The sequence below is a fragment of the Hyla sarda genome, chromosome 9 (genome assembly GCF_029499605.1).
Source record: "Hyla sarda isolate aHylSar1 chromosome 9, aHylSar1.hap1, whole genome shotgun sequence".
NCBI lineage: Eukaryota > Metazoa > Chordata > Amphibia > Anura > Hylidae > Hyla > Hyla sarda.
This window is the reverse complement of record NC_079197.1, coordinates 60,575,594-60,593,468: the sequence shown is the minus strand read 5'-3', so window position 1 is coordinate 60,593,468 and position 17,875 is coordinate 60,575,594. Positions and strand designations below refer to the sequence as shown.

General features: G+C 42.1%; 1 protein-coding gene across 5 annotated transcripts in view; it reads right to left on the bottom strand.

Annotated features, from left to right (window-relative positions):
• The window catches only part of LOC130291604 (ras-related GTP-binding protein A), a 1,042,086-nt gene that overhangs the window by 499,105 nt on the left and 525,106 nt on the right, over window positions 1–17,875 (bottom strand). For 4 of the 5 annotated variants that reach the window (XR_008847980.1, XM_056540559.1, XM_056540557.1 and 1 more), the window contains exon 5: window positions 12,123–12,343. Coding sequence is in view for 4 of the 5 variants with exons in the window: in XM_056540559.1 (XP_056396534.1) it covers window positions 12,123–12,343 (221 nt within the window). In the remaining variant the exon portion in view is untranslated. Of the gene's footprint in view, window positions 1–12,122; window positions 12,344–15,705; window positions 15,938–17,875 lie in introns of those variants that run through there. The other variant, XM_056540560.1, reaches the window with a different exon arrangement.

Genomic DNA, 17,875 nt, shown 5'->3' with positions numbered 1-17,875 from the left:
TTCCACATCCATATGAAATCAGTCACTTTAGGTAGATATTTACCCACAATATGGTCTGACATAGACAAATTTACATGTTGACCAATATACTTTATTTACACAATTACAAGCAAGAAATAGATATCACATAGTATTCCGTATTTTTAGAAGAGCCCCTTGATGTGTCTGACATTCAAGCAACTATTCAATCCATACCCAGGTTTTACCATGAACCCACATGACTTAATTTTTTAATTTGGCAAAGATGTGCCTTTTAAGTTGTGCCTATATATATATATATATATACCCTGAAAATGACTAGCTTCAATCATACCTTAACTTTGCTGCTGAGAAAAGGATCTATGGTGATCCTCAAACGTGTCCAGCCTCAATATACTGTATATACGACTTTATCACTATCTAGTGGGGTATGCTGCTGTTGAGCAATTTTTCTTACTTGACAGATAATACCCTGTCTATCTGCAAGCTCCTCACGCTCCATTGCTACACGAGGACACCAAAGTTATTATCTGCCGCAGAGCAGAGAGCCAGCACCGTGAATTTGACCTACACGGACCCTCAAGGAGACAGCACTACAGCACCGTCACATCAGAATTGCGCTGACAACTCCAGGAGCTGTAAGTATCTGCTGCTATACCTGCACCAAGGCAGAACCAGCTTAATTCAGCCCGGACTAACAGAGTTGCGCTGCCGACTCTAGCAACTGCGCAAATCACTGCCATTATCTACATTCCCGGCTCCCGTTTGCAATTGGAGTGAGAGATGCATAGCACCACCGTTTTATTATTCACTGCCACAAAAACCTCCCCCCCTCCCTCTTTCTTTCTCCTTCTTCTGTATCCCTGGAGAGTTGGACAATGCTGGAATATGGAGGTCAAGTGGCAGGTAACTTCTTGGGGAAGAGCATGAATTTTGTTATTTAAATATTGCCTGCCACTAGCAAAGGGAGAAGGGCTGATAAGAACAAGAGCTCTCCTGCATAATCTGAGAGAATCCTTTAGCAACAAGGTCAGCTGTTATGGGGTCGGATGTTTTTATTCTGCATCTACAATATTTGAAGGCGGATACAGACGGTAACTAAATGATAAAAGCCCAGAATTTTTATAGCTATTTAATTTTTTATGATATATTGTCTGCAAATGTACATATGGATTGAAGTGAAGTTTACTGCTTTTTGTAGATATGATTTTGTGACTTCCCACCATTGTTTTACCTTATCTACGACAGAGGCGATTTAAGGTCAGCAGAAGATAATTTTTGGAATGTGGGACTAAGCTGTTTAACGTTAATGTCTCATGATATATGGACATTTGTGGGGACTGATGCTTAGGTCTTCTTTATCTAAAGGTGGCCTCCGTTGTTTCTCTACCTCTCCAGACGGCGCATTTATATTCCACTGCAATTTCTTGTTGAGGTCCTCTTAGACAAGAGAGTTAGAGACTGCTTCATAGACTCTGCAAGATACAGTAACTTCATCTGGGAGGAATGTGGAACTGTCTCCTGACTCAAGTAATATAGTTTTAACTGGGAAGATATAACTGTAAGCAAAATGGGGCCGTAAAAAGTTTAACATCTCCGCCCCATAAAGATAAAGCAATATCTGGTAAAACTGATAAATATATTGGCTCGCAGGGGAGTGGAGTAAAGGTGAAGGATAATAAGGAGAAGAAGGATCTCTCCTTTTATAGAGCCTAAGAGGCTGTCAGGTGCCACAGAAAAAGTATGCCTTGGGGAAGAGGAGTCAGTGGAGCTGGAAAGGAATAAAAACATCTTGACCCATATGCTGAAGGAGACAGATTTGTAATGCAGGTTTGAAAGAGCTAAAATTACAAGTTGGGGGCCTTTCCACAGATATTATGCTAATCCGTGAGGACATGAATATTTTGTGTGCAAGAGTGGGGGTGACAGAGAAAGCTATCCTAGATATTACTCAGGACTTGATCAAACTTAAAAAAGAGGTGCTGGAGGCAAAGCAGGAAATGTCCTTTCTAGAGCAGAAGCTGGAGATCAAACATTCGTATTTTAGGTCTCCCTGAGGGTACTGAGGGGGATGACCCGTTGGGATTTAGCCATAAATGGCTGCTGGACAAGTTTAATCATTTAGGTCTATCGCCACTTGGGAGTTTGGGTGGTGGAGCTTGGGGGGTGAGGAGCGGATAGGAGGATGGTCAACAGTCTTGGAGATAGATATTCTATGTCTAGGACAGCTTGGGTTGGTAGGTTGAGGGGAGGACGTCTGACTCTGAGGGGGGGCATTATATATATATATATATATATATATATATATATATATATTATTTTTTTTTTCCCCTCCCCCCCCATCTCTCTTTTACTAATTAAATGATTACATTTCTTTCTTGGAATGTGAGAGGTCTGGGTGACAGGGTTAAGAGATTTGCAGTATTCCAACAGATAACCAGACACTTGCCAGCAATAGTGGGGCTTACCGAGAAGCATTTCTCCAAAGACTCCAGTGGACTGCAGGCAAAGAAATGGGCCGGTTTCCAACTACATCGTTGTTTATTCATAGAGAAATTTCATTTGCATTGGAAAGGAAATGTATAGATCAATTTGGTAGGTACATTTTTAGACATGGAGTATTGGAACGGGTGGAAGTTATTATTGCATATGTTTATGTCCCCCCCCCCCCCCTTTCTCCACAGTCATCTTGGTCGCACTCCTGGAGTTTATTGGAGCAAGGCATGAGGTACCATTATTCCTTATTGGAGATTTCAATTCATTAATGAACGTAGAGTTGGATAGATCTGCTGGGCGATCTAATAAGTCTTCCAGCGGTATGCAGCTATCGAAATTTCAGAGGAGCAGTGGCTTGACATCTGGAGAGATAAATATGGTCCAAGAGAGGGATATACATATTTTAATAAGTCAAATAAATCTCCCTCGAGAATTGATATGTGCATGACTAACTTGACAGGTAGCAGACTGGTAACGAATTTTAAAAACGAATCTTGATCAGTATCCAATCATGTTATGCAGGTACTGGAGGTAGATTTGACTGGTAGTAAGCCCACAGGTAGAAGGAGTTTTAGTTTAAACCCTAATTGGTTAAATATAATGGATAGAGATGAGGGACTTGCGGTAGATATATCCCAATTCTGGAGGATAAACTTAGGATCGGCAAGTACAATTGTCGTCTGGGACACTCTGAAAGCCTACATAGGGGGGGGGGGGGGTTTGTTTAACGATATATTGTATTTGAAAAAGGGGTTCAGGGTAAGGGAAACCTTGCTGCTGGCTAAAGTGGAGTCAGAGGAAAGTATATGAAAGTTAAAAAAATTAGGAGAATTTTGTTCGGCTTAATGATGTACAAGATGAGCTTGCTAGGTATCAGGTAGAGAGGGTGCAGAACCAGCTGTTTCTCTGGGGGCAGAAACAATTCGCAGAGAATGGTAAGCCCGCAGCACTTTTGGCGACAGTGATCAAAGCTCAAGGGGAGAGATCTGGATTAGATAGCATTATAAACTACAGGGGACAAGTAATTAATGATTCCCAGCAGATACAACAAACGGTTGTCTGCTTTTTCTCAAATCTACATATCTCAGAGTTGCAAGCATCAGAGAAGGAAATTGAGGAATATTTAGATGGTAGTGCTCTCCCAGGGCTTACGGAGTCTGAGAGAGAGTATTTGGGTCTACCTATTTCATTAGAAGAAATAGTTGAAGTTATCAGATCTTCCCCTTCAGGTTCAGCGTCTGGACCAGATGGGCTCCTATTTGAGCTATATAAAAGATTGGGAGAGGTCCTTGGGCCCCTATTGTGGGAGACAATCTGAGAATCTGTGAGGGTAAGCTGCCACCCTCCATGTTAGAAGCTCAAACTGGTCTGATTCTGAAAAAGAATAAAGAAAACTATAGGCCAATATCTTTGTTGAATGTAGATGCCAAGATTTTTGCCAAAGTCTTGGCAAACTGGTTAAAGCGCCATACAGACCAGACAGCGTTTTTGCCTGGTAGGCGGCTTTTTGACAATCTTGAACAGACTTTTATTAATATACAGTCTGGTGTGGGTGACTCTCTCCATCCTGTCACTGGATGCCACAAAAGCGTTTGACAGCGTGGAGTGAAGCTTTCGTCTGGATTTTGTTAGGTAAATTCGGGCTTGGCCCAGGTTATGTCGGTTTCATTAAACTGTTGTATTCTCACCAGTCTACTAGGCTGTTGTTGGGTAGGGACTTAAAGATGCCATTTGAGCTTTTTGGGGGCACCCGACAGGGATGTCCTCTCTCCCCCCTTCTCTTTTCCCTCTATATTGAACCACTCGCTCCGATATTGAGAGATATGCAGGCGTTGAGGGGGTTTGGGAAAGGGGGAGGACAAGATTGCGTTATATGCGGACGACTTGCGGCTGTCAGGATTCGGCAGGCTGCTGGTGGATCCTCTGTGTCAGAGAGGGATTGGCGTGGACCGTACCGGAGGACCGGTTCCAAGTTGCTACTGGTTTTCACCAGAGCCCGCCGCAAAGCGGGATGGTCTTGCTGCGGCGGTAGCAACCAGGTCGTGTCCACCGGTAGCGGCTCAACCTCACTGACTGCTTAGACTGGCGTGGTACAGGAGGACTAGACAGAGGCGAGGTCAGACGTAGCAAAAGGTCAGGGCAGGCGGCAAGGTTCATAGTCAAGGGCAACGGCAGAAGGTCTGGAAACACTGGTAAGGGCACTCACAAAACGCTTTCACTAGGCACTGAGGCAACAAGATCCGGCCAGGACAGGAAGGGGAAGTGGGTTTTTATACACAAGGAGCAGGGAAGCTAATAGACACTGATTGGGCCAGGTACCAATTAGTGGTGCACCGGCCCTTTAAATCTTAGAGATCCGGCGTGCGCGTCCTAGAGAGGCGGGACATGACAGCCGGGGAACGGGACAGGTGAGTAGATTGGGATGCGACCCGTGGGCGGGCGCGTCCCGCTATGCGGATCGCATCCCTGCCGGCAGTGACAGTGCAGCGCTCCTGGTCAGCGGGTCTGACCGGGGCGCTGCAGAGAGGGGAACGCCGTGAGCACTCTGGGGAGGAGCAGGGACCCGGAGAGCTCGGCGTAACAGCGGTTATACTTGCAGGATTCGATTAGGACTGTACCTAGGCTGAAACAAGTTTTTCAGGAGTTTGGAGGGAGATGGGGCCTGGAAATAAATTGGTTGAAATCATACGTGCTCCCTAAAGATCATAGCCTAGAGCAGTCTGAAATGGGAATGCAGGTAGTGGGTGAGTCGGGCTCCCTTGACTATTTGGGAATTAAAGTTATGCTTGACCTTTTAGATTATGCTAAAGAAAAACTGGAAGTCTGGAATAGGTTGCCGCTGAATATGGCCGATTGGATGGCGCTATTGAAAATGGTGGTGCTGCCCCAGGTTTTATTTATTTATTTATTTTTTTACGCCTTCCCCTTTTGGATAACTGATAAATGGTTCACTCGAGTTGAAAGACTAATGAATACATTTTTTGTGGGAAAGGAAAAGAGCAAGACTAAAATATTTAGAATTGGTAGCCCCGAATATTATCTGCCATTAAACATAGGAAATGGGAATGGGCGGGAAAATCAAATGAGATGCGACCTAGTAAGATTACTGAAATTGGATGCTTTTTCATCCTCCTTTTCCTATGTTCATGTTTACTTGGGGTGGAATTATTTTAAAAGAAAACTCTGTAAGATAACAGGGGGGACAAAATTCACTCCCATTTGGCACAATCCAAGGCTGAGTGAATTCCTGATGGTTCCTGACCCAAGGTTTTGGGAAAGCAGAGGGAATAGTGAATTGCAACACATTATTGAAGTGAACGGCTTGAAATCCTTTAGAGAGTTTCAGGAGGAATTTGGGTTACGGGAAATAGATATATTTAGATTTTTTCAGATACAAAGAGCATATAGATGCACTAAAGAGGTAACTTTGTTCACAATTAAACACACCATATTTGAGGAGTTTAGAACAGTGGAAGTTTCAGATAAGAAAACAATGGTCAGATTATAAGAATTACAATGTGAAGTTACTAAAAATTAAAAAAAAATTTTTTTTAAAGAAATGGGATAAGGCACTGGGATTAATCACAGACTCACAATGGAAGGCAGCACTTAGAAACATCGCAACTGTCTCAGTAAACACCTGTAGATTATTTCAATTAAAAATATAGCATGGGGTATATTACACACTTGTAAGTTTAAAGAAAATAGGTCACTGGGGAGATGATAGGTGTCCCAGATGTAGGGTAGTAGGAGCAGACTTTGTGCATGTTATCTGGTCATGTCCTGAGATTAACAAATTCTGTCAGGAAGTTTTAGGGGAAATTAAAACCAGACTACAGGTCGAAAGTCAATTCTCTACTTTACAAGTGTTATTGGGTATTCAGGAAGGGAGAGGAGAACAAGGGGTTCTTCTGAGAAAACTTTTCTTTTGTGCTAAGTTGCTCATTTTGAGGGTCTGGCTGTCTTCAGAGGTTCCAAATAGTGGGCATTGGAAGAATTTGGTTGCTAAAATTATGAAATATTAGTGAGTAAAGGGGAAAAAAGCAACAGTTAAAGATAAGGAAGACTTGGTATGGTTGGAGAAGAGAATAGAGAAAGAAATAAATGTATAAATATAAATCCTGAAATATCCTATGTACATTTTTTTTTTTTGTCCTTCCCGGGAGTAGGTTGTACGGGGTGGGTAATGGGTTAAAGATATTGGATTATTCTATGTGTCCTTATGTATATGGATGGAATATGTTGTTGAAAATAAAGACAAAAAAGTATATATATATATATATATATATATATATATATATATATATATATATATATATATATATATATATATATTAGTTAGGAGTAGCCTTATTAGTCCAATCCAGTCTCCTTCAGTCCAAACAATGAAAATATCAATGTATCTGTAGGGTTTGTGAATTTGGGTATTCAGGAATCGCTCTTCAAGGTCAGCCATGAACAGATTGCCATATTGTGGTGCCATCCTGGTCCCCATAGCAGTTCCCATCATCTGCAGGTATATTTCACTGTTTAAGCTGAAATAGTTGTGTGTGAGAATGAATTCTATAAGTTTGGTGATGATCTGAGGGCTGTATTTCTGGTTGTGGGTCTGGGAGGAGAGGAACAGTGAGTAGGCCTCAATTCCGTCTCTGTGTGGCCTGCTCACTGTTCCTCTCCTCCCAGACCCACAACCAGAAATACAGCCCTCAGATCATCACCAAACTTATAGAATTCATTCTCACACACAACTACTTCAGCTTAAACAGTGAAATATACCTACAGATGATGGGAACTGCTATGGGGACCAGGATGGCACCACAATATGGCAATCTGTTCATGGCTGACCTTGAAGAGCGATTCCTGAGTACCCAAATTCACAAACCCTACAGATACTACAGATACATTGATGATATTTTCATTGTTTGGACTGAAGGAGAGGATAAACTCAAACAATTTCATGATGCCTTCAACACATTTAATCCATCCATCAAACTCAAAATGGACTTCTCTACAGAAAGTGTAAACTTTCTGGACACCACTGTAACTATAAACAAGGACACAATACAGACATCTGTATACAGAAAACCCACAGACCGATCCAGCTTCAAACACCACGTGACCACCTGCTGCAATACAGAGAGAAACAAACCTCATCACGCATACCACTGGTAGCCACATACAATCCCACCCTTGAGGAAATACGCAAAATCATCAAGGACCTGCAGCCAATACTAGCAGAAGATGAGGTGTTAAAGCAAATCTTTCCTGAACCACCCATCTTGGCCTTCAGACAACCACCCAACTTAAAACAAAAGCTGGTCAATAAGAAACTACCCACAGACACATCAAATACAGACAATGGGACCAAACCCTGCGCCAAACCGCGCTGTAAACTCTGTCAACACATCTGCACAAATTCTGAGGCCTCCCACAACAACAAGACATACAACATCAAGGGACAATACTCCTGCACCACAGAGAATGTAATCTACATGATACAATGAACCAAGTGTGACCTGGGATGTTACATTGGTGAGACCAGCCAGCCACTCAATAAAAGGATGAACCTCCACAGATCGTCCATCAACAACCATAGAGAAAAGGACTATTGCACCACAGTTGGACACCATTTCACCCAAACAGGTCACTCCCTACAGGACCTCAAAATCAAGATCCTGAAAGGAAACTTCAAGAACACACAGGAAAGAAAGACATTTGAAGCCAAAATAATAGTTCTTTAGGACTCCAAGAACAGAGGACTTAATGTGGATTTAAGCTTCTTATCCCATTATCAAAATTTCCTATAACCTTTGCTAAACTCTCTCCCCTCTCCCTGCTCTAACACCATTACACCCCTGCTCCCCCTCCCCTGTCTAAGTCTTATCTTCAGTCTATGGCTCTGTAGCAATATTGTCCATCCAGCGTAACCACCATTCTCACCTCTGCTCTCCAGCCCCCCCCCCCTCCTCATCCTTATCTGTAGTCTATCGTCCTATTGCTATACAATTTATGGCCCAACTTAATGTCCATTCTCCACATATGTTGTTTTAACCACTGCATATTTTGTGAGATAGAACCTGTGTTTTCTCCTTGTGAGCTCAGAAATGCTTATGACTTGATAAAGGGAGGAATCCCGAAAGCTTGTCTCTACAAAATCTTGTTAGTCCAATAAAAAAAAAAAAAAAAAAAAAGTGTATTACAAGATACTGCAACTACCGATGATTTTGCTATATATATATATATATATATATATATATATATATATATATATATATATATATATATATATATATATATATATATATATATATATATATTGCACTTTACTTGGCTTAAAGGGGTTATCCAGGAAAAAACTTTTTTTATATATATATATATCTCAACTGGCTCAAGAAAGTGAAACAGATTTGTAAATTACTTCTATTAAAAAATCGTAATCCTTTCAGTACTTATGATCTGCTGAAGTTGAGTTGTTCTTTTCTGTCTAAATGCTCTCTGATGACACGTGTCTCGGGAACATCCCAGTTTAGAAGCAAATCCCCATAGCAAACCTCTTCTACTCTGTGCAGTTCCCAAGACAAGCAGAGATGTCAGCAGAGAGCATTGTTGCCAGACAGAAAACAACTCAACTTCAGCAACTGATAATTATTGAAAGGATTAAATGGGCACTGTCACCAAACTTTTTTTTTGATACCTTGTAGTACTTATGTACTACAACATATCTCTAATATAGATCCATATTTTTTTTTTTTATTAAAATAGTTTATTTTAATTTTGAAAAACGGCCCCCTAGGGGTCTCCCTCCTAGTGGCCGGCTGCAGGCTGGCGTGACGTCACGCTTGAATTCAGACCAATGCCGGCCGGGCAATCGGTCATAATTCATTCAGCCTGCGCTCGCTCCCTGCCTGTCAATCAGACAGGCAGGAGCAAGCGCTGAGAGCGCATTGGCTCCCTGGCCTCACATGCTGGCCGCACCTCCCGGCATTTATACGCTGCTGCTGCCTCAGAATTCTGCACTAGGGTATGTCTTGTGGAGAGCGGGGTTTGGGGTTTTAAACAAGGGGGTTGGGGGAGAGCGGGGTTCGTGGTTCACAACACGGAGGGGGGGGGGGGTGAACGGGCCATGGCCCTAACTTTTTTTTTTTTTCAACACAGGGTGCCTCCAGCTGTTTCACCACTACAACTCCCAGCATGCCCTGACAGACAATAGATGTCAGGGCAAGCTGGGAGTTGTAGTGGTTAAACAGCTAGAGGCACCCTGTATAGATTAACTAAGGGTTAAAGTGTTGGCCGCAGCAGGCATCAGTGACGTCGTGCCTGCTGGGGAAGTCTGCCTAGTAAGTGAGCACACTACCAGGCAGACAAAAAGGCCTTTTTAATCTAGTAAAAAAAAATATTTAAGGCAGGGAGGGAGTTAGGGATAGATGGGCAATAGGCTGGGACAGAAAAAAAAAAATAAAAAATAAAAAAAGGATGGTGGTAGCTACTCTTTAAGATTTTTTAATAGAAGTAATTTACAAATCTGTCTAGCTTTCTGGAGCCAGTTGATATAAAAAGGAGGACTCAGTCCATTTTCACCTTATGGACCCGAGCATTTTTTGCACATCTGACCACTGTCACTTTAAGCATTAATAACTCTGGGATGCTTTTACTTTTCATTCTGATTCCAAGATAGTTTTTTCGTGACATACTCTACTTTATGATAGTGGTAAATTTTCATCGATACTTGCATAGTTTCTTGGTAAAAAAAATTCCCAAATTTGATGAAAAATTTTAAAATTCTGCTTTTTTTTTACTTTGAAATTCTCTGCTCATAAGGGAAATGGACATCCCAAATAAATTATATATTGATTCACATATACAATATGTCTACTTTATGTTTGCATCATAAAGTTAACATGTTTTTACTTTTGGAGGACATCAGAGGGCTTCAAAGTTCAGCAGCAATTTTCAATTTTTTCACAAAATTTCCCACATCGGAAGTTTTTCAGGGACCAGTTCAGTTTTGAAGTGGATTTGAAGGGCCTTCATATTAGAAGGAAGGTAGCAAGGGGAACAATGAGCCTTAACACCCCACAGGTGTTTGATGACTTTTCATAAAAAGATGGATGTGTAAGAGAATTTTTTTTTTCACTAAAATGCAGTTTTTTCCCCAAATTTCTACATTTTTTTTACAAGGGGTAATAGGAGAACATGTCCCCCAGAATTTGTAACCCCATCTCTTCAGAGTATGGAAATACCCCATGTGTGAATGTCATGTGCACTGCAGGTATACTACAATGCTCAGAAGAGAAGGAGTCACATTTGGCTTTTGGAAAGCAAATTTAGCTGAAATGGTTTTTGGGGGGCATGTCGCATTTAGGAAGCCCCTATGGTGCCAGAACAGCAAAAAAATAAACTCACATGGCATATTGTTTTGGAAACTACATCCCTCAAGGAACGTAACAAGGGTCTGAATTGACCCCCCCCCCCCCCAGAAGGTTGCACAGGGTGCCTGCTGAACAATTTCAGCAGGCATCCCGGTCCAGTCCCTGCCTGAGCGGGGATTGGAGAAATGCAGGGTGTACCTGTACGACCTGAGTCCTTAAGTGGTTAAAGGGGTACTCCGGTGGGGGGGGAAAAAAAATGTCATATCAACTGGCTCAAGAAAGTTAAACAGATTTGTAAATTGCTTCCATTAAAAAATATTAATCCTTCCAATACTTATCAGATGCTGTACAGTATACTACAGAGGAAGTTGTGTTGTTCTTTTCTGTCTGACCCCAGTGCTCTCTGCTGATGCCTCTGTTAGGAACTGTCCAGAGTAGAAGCAGATCCCTATAGCAAACCTTTCCTGCTCTGGACAGTTCCTTACATGGACAGAGGTGCTAGCAGAGAGCACTGTGGTCAGACTGAAAAGAACTACTCAACTTCCTTTGGAGCCTACAGCAGCTGATAAGTACTGGAAGGAGTAAGATTTTGTAATAGAAGTAATTTACAAATCTGCTTCTGGCACCAGTTGATTTGAAAAAAATAAACAAATAAATAAATAAAATAATGTTTTCCAGCGGAGTACCTCTTTAATCCATAAAGCATCTACATTCAAATAAATCTAGCTATATACAGTATTCTGTTATTGATAATAAATACTGTCTTTAAAGGGGTACTACAGAGCTGACAACTTATCCCCTATCTAAAGGATAGGGGATAAGTTGCCTGATCACGCGGGGTCCCGCTGCTGGGGAACCTCGCAATCTCGCACGCAGCACCTCGCTCTCACCAGGCCCGGAGCAAACATCGCTCCGGGTCTGATGACTGCCGAATCACGGGGCCGGAGTATCGTGATGTCACGGCTCCGCCCCCATGTGATGTCACGCTCCGCACCTCAATGTAAGTCTATGGCCATAGACTTGCATTGAGGGGCGGAGCTTGACGTCACAAGGGGCGAAGCTGTGACGTCACGATCACCGGCCCCGTTATTAGACCCGGAGTGGATGTTCGCTTCGGGGCCTGATAAGAGCGGGGTGCTGCATGCGAGATCGAGGGGTCCTTTAGATAGGGGATAAGTTGTCAGCACGGTAGTACCCCTTTAAATAATTGTAGCTAATGATCTGATAACCATGATGCAAACAAATCATTAGCTCTAGATAACACACAAAACATATCACCTCATTGTGTAAAGTAGGGTTCCATTGTATGTAAGCCTCAGCAGCTTGTTGGGTGTGGTCATGTTGTGTGCCACAGATTTCTTTCCATTGTGAAAGAAGGTGTCTGGAGTCCAAATCTTGCTTGCCAACAGGTTATTCAGGGGTAGAGTTTTTATTGGTCCATCAAACTTCAATCTCTCATCCAGCCAACTCTGTCTGAAGAACACATCTATTGTGTATTCCTATACAAAAAAATATATTAAAAGAGTCAAACAAAATATACATTTTATTTTGCAAATATATTTTGCATCAAACTTTTATTTTCTTCTTTATATATATATATATATATATATATATATATATATATATATATATATATATATATTATCAACTGTTGGTGTTTTTTTATTTTTTTTATTTGTGTCCATAATTTCCCAGTTTAACCTTAGACCTCCTGTACTCTCTTCATGTATAAGGTGTAAATGTACGTCCTGGTGCGTTAAGTCCCATCACACCAGAACGTACATTTACATCCATTGTCGTGGACTAATTGGAGCACTGGCGGCATAATCGCAGGTGTCCGATCAGTCAAAAATCACTGAAGTAGGTCTCAATACCTGGCTCTTGGCCGACTCTGGCAATCTGGTCTCCCTTCTAACAGACCAGTGAAGTAGATTGACAATATTACTGATCAGTGCTATGTCTACGCATAGCACTGAACAGTAATAGCAATCTATTGATTGCCATAAATAGTCCCCTATGGGTATATAAAATATGTGAAGTTTAAAAAAAAAACAAAAAAAAAAATTTACAAAATAAAAAAAGAATTTTTTTTTGCTACATCACATCCCAGAAAAAAAAAAGTCACATATAAGTGGAACCAATAAAAACTAAAGATCACAGCGCAAAAAGAATTAGCCCTCAGGCAGCTCAGTATACCAAAAAATTTGAGAGTTATAGGGATTATAATATAACAATTTTAAACATACTAATTTTGTTTACATTTTTTTTAGAAAAGCAGTACAATAGTAGTAAAGCATGTAAACATGGGTATCATTTTAATCATATTGTCCCACAGAATAAAGAGAACATGTCAGTTTTACCGTAACGTACACAGTGTGAAAATGAAATCCTTCAAAAAGTTGCAAGATTGCAGTTTTCTTTTCAATTTCCCCACAAAATTATATTTTTTGGGTTGTGCCGTACATTTTATGGTAAAATGAAAGGTATCATCACAAAGCATAATTGGTCGTGCAAAAAAACTAACCCTAATATGGGTATGTGGATGGAAGAATAAGACTCTTAGAAGGTAAGGGGGAGAAATCAAAAATGCACAAAAAAGCTGCCTGTGTCCAGCTGTTCCTCTGAGGTCTTGTCCTTGCGTTTTTTTAGGGGGTAAAATGGCAGAAAAAAACTGCCACTGGTTTTTCCCTGTTTTGGCTTTTTTTTCTGCTGTTTTTACATTTGTGTGGAAATAGCATTTTTGTCCCTTTGGCAGTTTCCCTGTGGGCGTTTTTTATTTTATTTTGTTGGGTACCCAACAAATAAATAAATTTAAAAAAATGCAGTAGGGATGGACAAAATTGTAGGGAACAAAATTAATATTTTTTATAACCTAATTTTTATAAATTTTCAATCAGGGACCAATTTATGTAAGCAGGCAGGGACATAAAAAAGTACCGTATTTATCGGGGTATACCACGCACCGGCCTATAACACGCACCCTCATTTTACCAAGGATATTTGGGTAAAAAAAGTTTTTTACCCAAATATCCATGGTAAAATGAGGGTGCGCGTGTGCGCGTGTATACCCCGATATACCCCCAGGAAAGGCAGGGGGAGAGAGGCCGTCACTGCCCGCTTCTCTCCCCCTGCCTTTCCTGGGGTCTAGAGCGCTGCTGCCGGCCCTTCTCTCCCCCTGGTTATCGGCGCCGCTGCCCGTTCTGTCCCCCTGACTATCGATGCCGGCGCCCCATTGCCGGCACCGATAGCCAGGGGGAGAGAAGGGGCAGCGGCACCGATTGCCGGCGCCTCTGCCCCGTTGCTTCCGCCCCATCCCCGGTGGCATAATTACCTGGTTCGGGTCCGCGCTGCTGCAGGCCTCCGGTGTGCGTCCCCGCGGCGTCGTTGCTATGCGCTGCACGGCGCGGCGCATGACGTCAGTGCGCCGCGCCGTGCATAGCAACGACGCAGGGGACGCACGCCGGAGGCCTGCAGCAGCGCGGATCCGACCCAGGTAATTATGCCACCGGGGATGGGGGGAGGCAACGGGGCAGCGGCAATGGGGCGCCGGTACCAATAGTCAGGGGGACAGAACGGGCAGCGGCGCCGATAGCTAGGGGGAGAGAAGGGCCGGCAGCAGGGCTCTAGACCCCAGGGAAGGCAGGGGGAGAGAAGCGGGCAGCAATGGCCTCTCTCCCCCTGCCTTTCCTGGGAGTGTATCGGCGTATAACACGCGCATAGACTTTAGGCTAAAAATTTTAGCCTAAAAAGTGCGTGTTATACGCCGATAAATACGGTACCTGACAATTTTAAAAATATATAAAAGGGGCCATGTAATTGTAAATATATATATATATATATATATATATATATATATATATATATATATATAGTAAATTTGAGTAGCCGTATTAGTCCAGTGATGCAGATGCAAATCAAAAAATGTTGCAGTATCTTGTAATACCTTTTTTATTGGACTAACAGAATTTTGTAGAGACAAAATTTCGGGATTCCTCCCTTTGTCAAGTCTAAAGCAAATCTCGCCAAATCTTGTCAAATCTTTAGACTTGACAAAGGGAGGAATCCCAAAAGCTTGTCTCTACAAAATTCTGTTAGTCCAATAAAAAAGGAATTACATGATACTGCAACATTTTTTGATTTGCATATATATATATATATATATATATTCTTTAACCACTTAGGGACCCAGGGCATACAGGTAGGCCTTCGCTCCCTGGTACTTAAGGACCCAGGGTATACCTGTACCGTGGGAATTTCGGTCCCTGCCGCACCGGGCGGGGACCGGACCGGGGTGACTGCTAATATCTATCAGCAGGCATCCCATGCAAATGCTCAGGGGGGTGCCCCCCCATGTCGGCGATCACCACAAATCATGGGTGAATTCACAACGGCAATTGCGGTCATACGGGTCACATGTGACTCGATGATCCGGAGATACATGGTGATCGGCGGTGTGTTCTACACCCCCAATCACCTCGTGTATCTATGGGGAGGTGGCAATTTCGTCACCCCCCCCCCCCCCCAGGAGTGCTGCTATTGGTCGGACGATCAGAGCTGTGGGAAGGAGCCAGGGACCCCGCCCACCTCTGTGAAGATCTGAGCCCCTCAGGGCTGAAGAAGTCCCTATAGTTCAGGGTAAGTTTTTTTCTGCAGGGACAGATAGGAGTTAAAAGTAAAAAAAATAAAAGTTAATAAAGTTTAAAAAAAAAAAAAAAAAAAAAAGTTTTCCCCCCTGACCCCCTAATATCTGTTAAGGAGAAAAAATGGAGAGACCAGTACCGGCGCCTAGTGTATTACCCTTGGTAACAGGAGCTAAAGTGGTCCAGAAATGGGACCAGGAACCATATAGATGGCTGCTCACCTTAGAAAAGAAAGTATAGGCTTATAACCCCAGTGATAATGGGGTACTGAAGATGCAGAGTCGCTGCCAGGCCTTCTGGGTTGCAGGAATCAGTGGCACTGTCCTGGATAGGATGCAGAGAAGCTTGGTAAAGTACCCTTTGCAGATGGCGCTGCGGCTCCTTCAGAATGATGCAAGTGGACCAATGCTTGACGCGTTTTGGGAGGAACCCTCCCTTCCTCAGATCAGAATGCTATACAGTAGACAGGCATCCATATAAATACATTAAAAAACCGCCAAAGTACAGGTAAGGGGTGTGGCTAGTGACATCATAACAAGTAAAACCACTCAGAACATGTGAATTACAATATAATTATATCTGCATGGAACATAGAAATAGCACATCAACAATATTGTGGGAAAGCAGAGTTAGTTTAATAATATAATCATGAGATTGAAGAGACATTAAAGCTCCTGAGCTCCTAAATGGAGCGCAGGAACGGAAGCGCTCACCTGTCAGTGTATACTGGCGGCTGCTTCCGGGAGCGTCGTAGCATGTGTTGCCAGGGACTCGTTGCCATGCACGGCGGTTATGTGGCCGCACATAGCCAATAGCCGCTCACAGTGATCGCTTCTAGTAAATAATGCAGTCTGTGTAAGTACATCGTGGCGGGGCTGACAGCCGCTGCGATGTAAATACGGGAGTGACGGCCGTACTGATAAATAGAAAGGCAGAATATTTTGGTGTAGGTGCATGGTAAGGGTGCAACTACACTATGGGTGGTAAGGTATATTCAGCTAAAGATAGAGTTATGTGAGCATTTGAGGGGTATATGTGTCAGAGGACTAGTGACTACTAGTACTGTACTGTAAATACCACAGAATGTATGATATGTATCTCTCCATTTAGTGTGGTATCTGGTGTGATGGCTACAAACAGAGGGGGGGGTGGGGGAGAAAGGGGGATAATAATCAAGACCAAAACAATAAAGAAATATGCTATAAGATATGCATATATATATATATATATATATATATATATATATATATATATACACATAAATAAGCATAAATATATAGGGATAAAATTATATACAATGATATTAATATGTATTAAAATCCGAAATAGATATTATTAAATAATGTAAAATGAACTCATGATAATACCTAATATAATAAGAGAGCATGTACTATTATAATAAAATAATAATAATACAAATATATGGATACATAAAAAGCATTGCCTGTAATGTCATTAAGAGCCATACTCTTTCCAAGTTATGTATATTGTATGGCTGTTAATGACATTACAGGCAATGCTCTTTATGTATCCATATATTTGTATTATTATTATTTTATTATAATAGTACATGATCTCTTATTATATCAGGTATTATCATGAGTTCGTTTTACATTATTTCATAATATCTATTTCGGATTTTAATACATATTTATATCATTGTATATAATTTTATGTCACTAGCCACGCCCCTTACCTGTACTTTGGCATTTTTTTAATGTATTTATTTGGATGCCTGTCTACTTTATAGCATTCTGATCTGAGGAAGGGAGGGTTCCTCCCTAAACGCGTCATCACATGTTTTTTCAAGCTTCTCCTGACCCCCTAATAGGTCGTCAAAGGTCTGCCACAGTTTTTTCAGCACAACCCGGGCCCTATTAGGGGTTCAGGGCTCTGCATTTGGCCCCCCATTTTTTTTTTTGGCTGCAGCATTGTTTTTTCTTCATATAACGGTGAGTGAGATATAATCACACACCGTTATATATAAAGTTAACACCAAAAACACACACTACATACTTCCCCCCCCCACACACACACATCCTCCCCTCCCCACCACTGCCCCCCCCCCCCCCCCCCCGCCACCGTAGAATAGTAATAGGAGTCCGACCCTCCCAGACAAGCGTACCGGAGCCCCCTTCCAGTGAACCTGTCTGGAGACCCCCAAAGGGGTTATCAGCCACGGATTCCTGAGTTTGTTGGCTATTCAGGAATCCGGATTGACACGGCCGGATACACTGAATTTGACTATTTTAGTAATTTTTTCAGTGATAGCTTTGTCAATCTAATGGTGGAGCAGACGAATCTGTATGCCCAACAGTTCATTGCCCACCACCCTGATTCATTTTTGGCTATCTCCAATGAATGGTACGCTGTCAGTGCAGCCAAAATGAG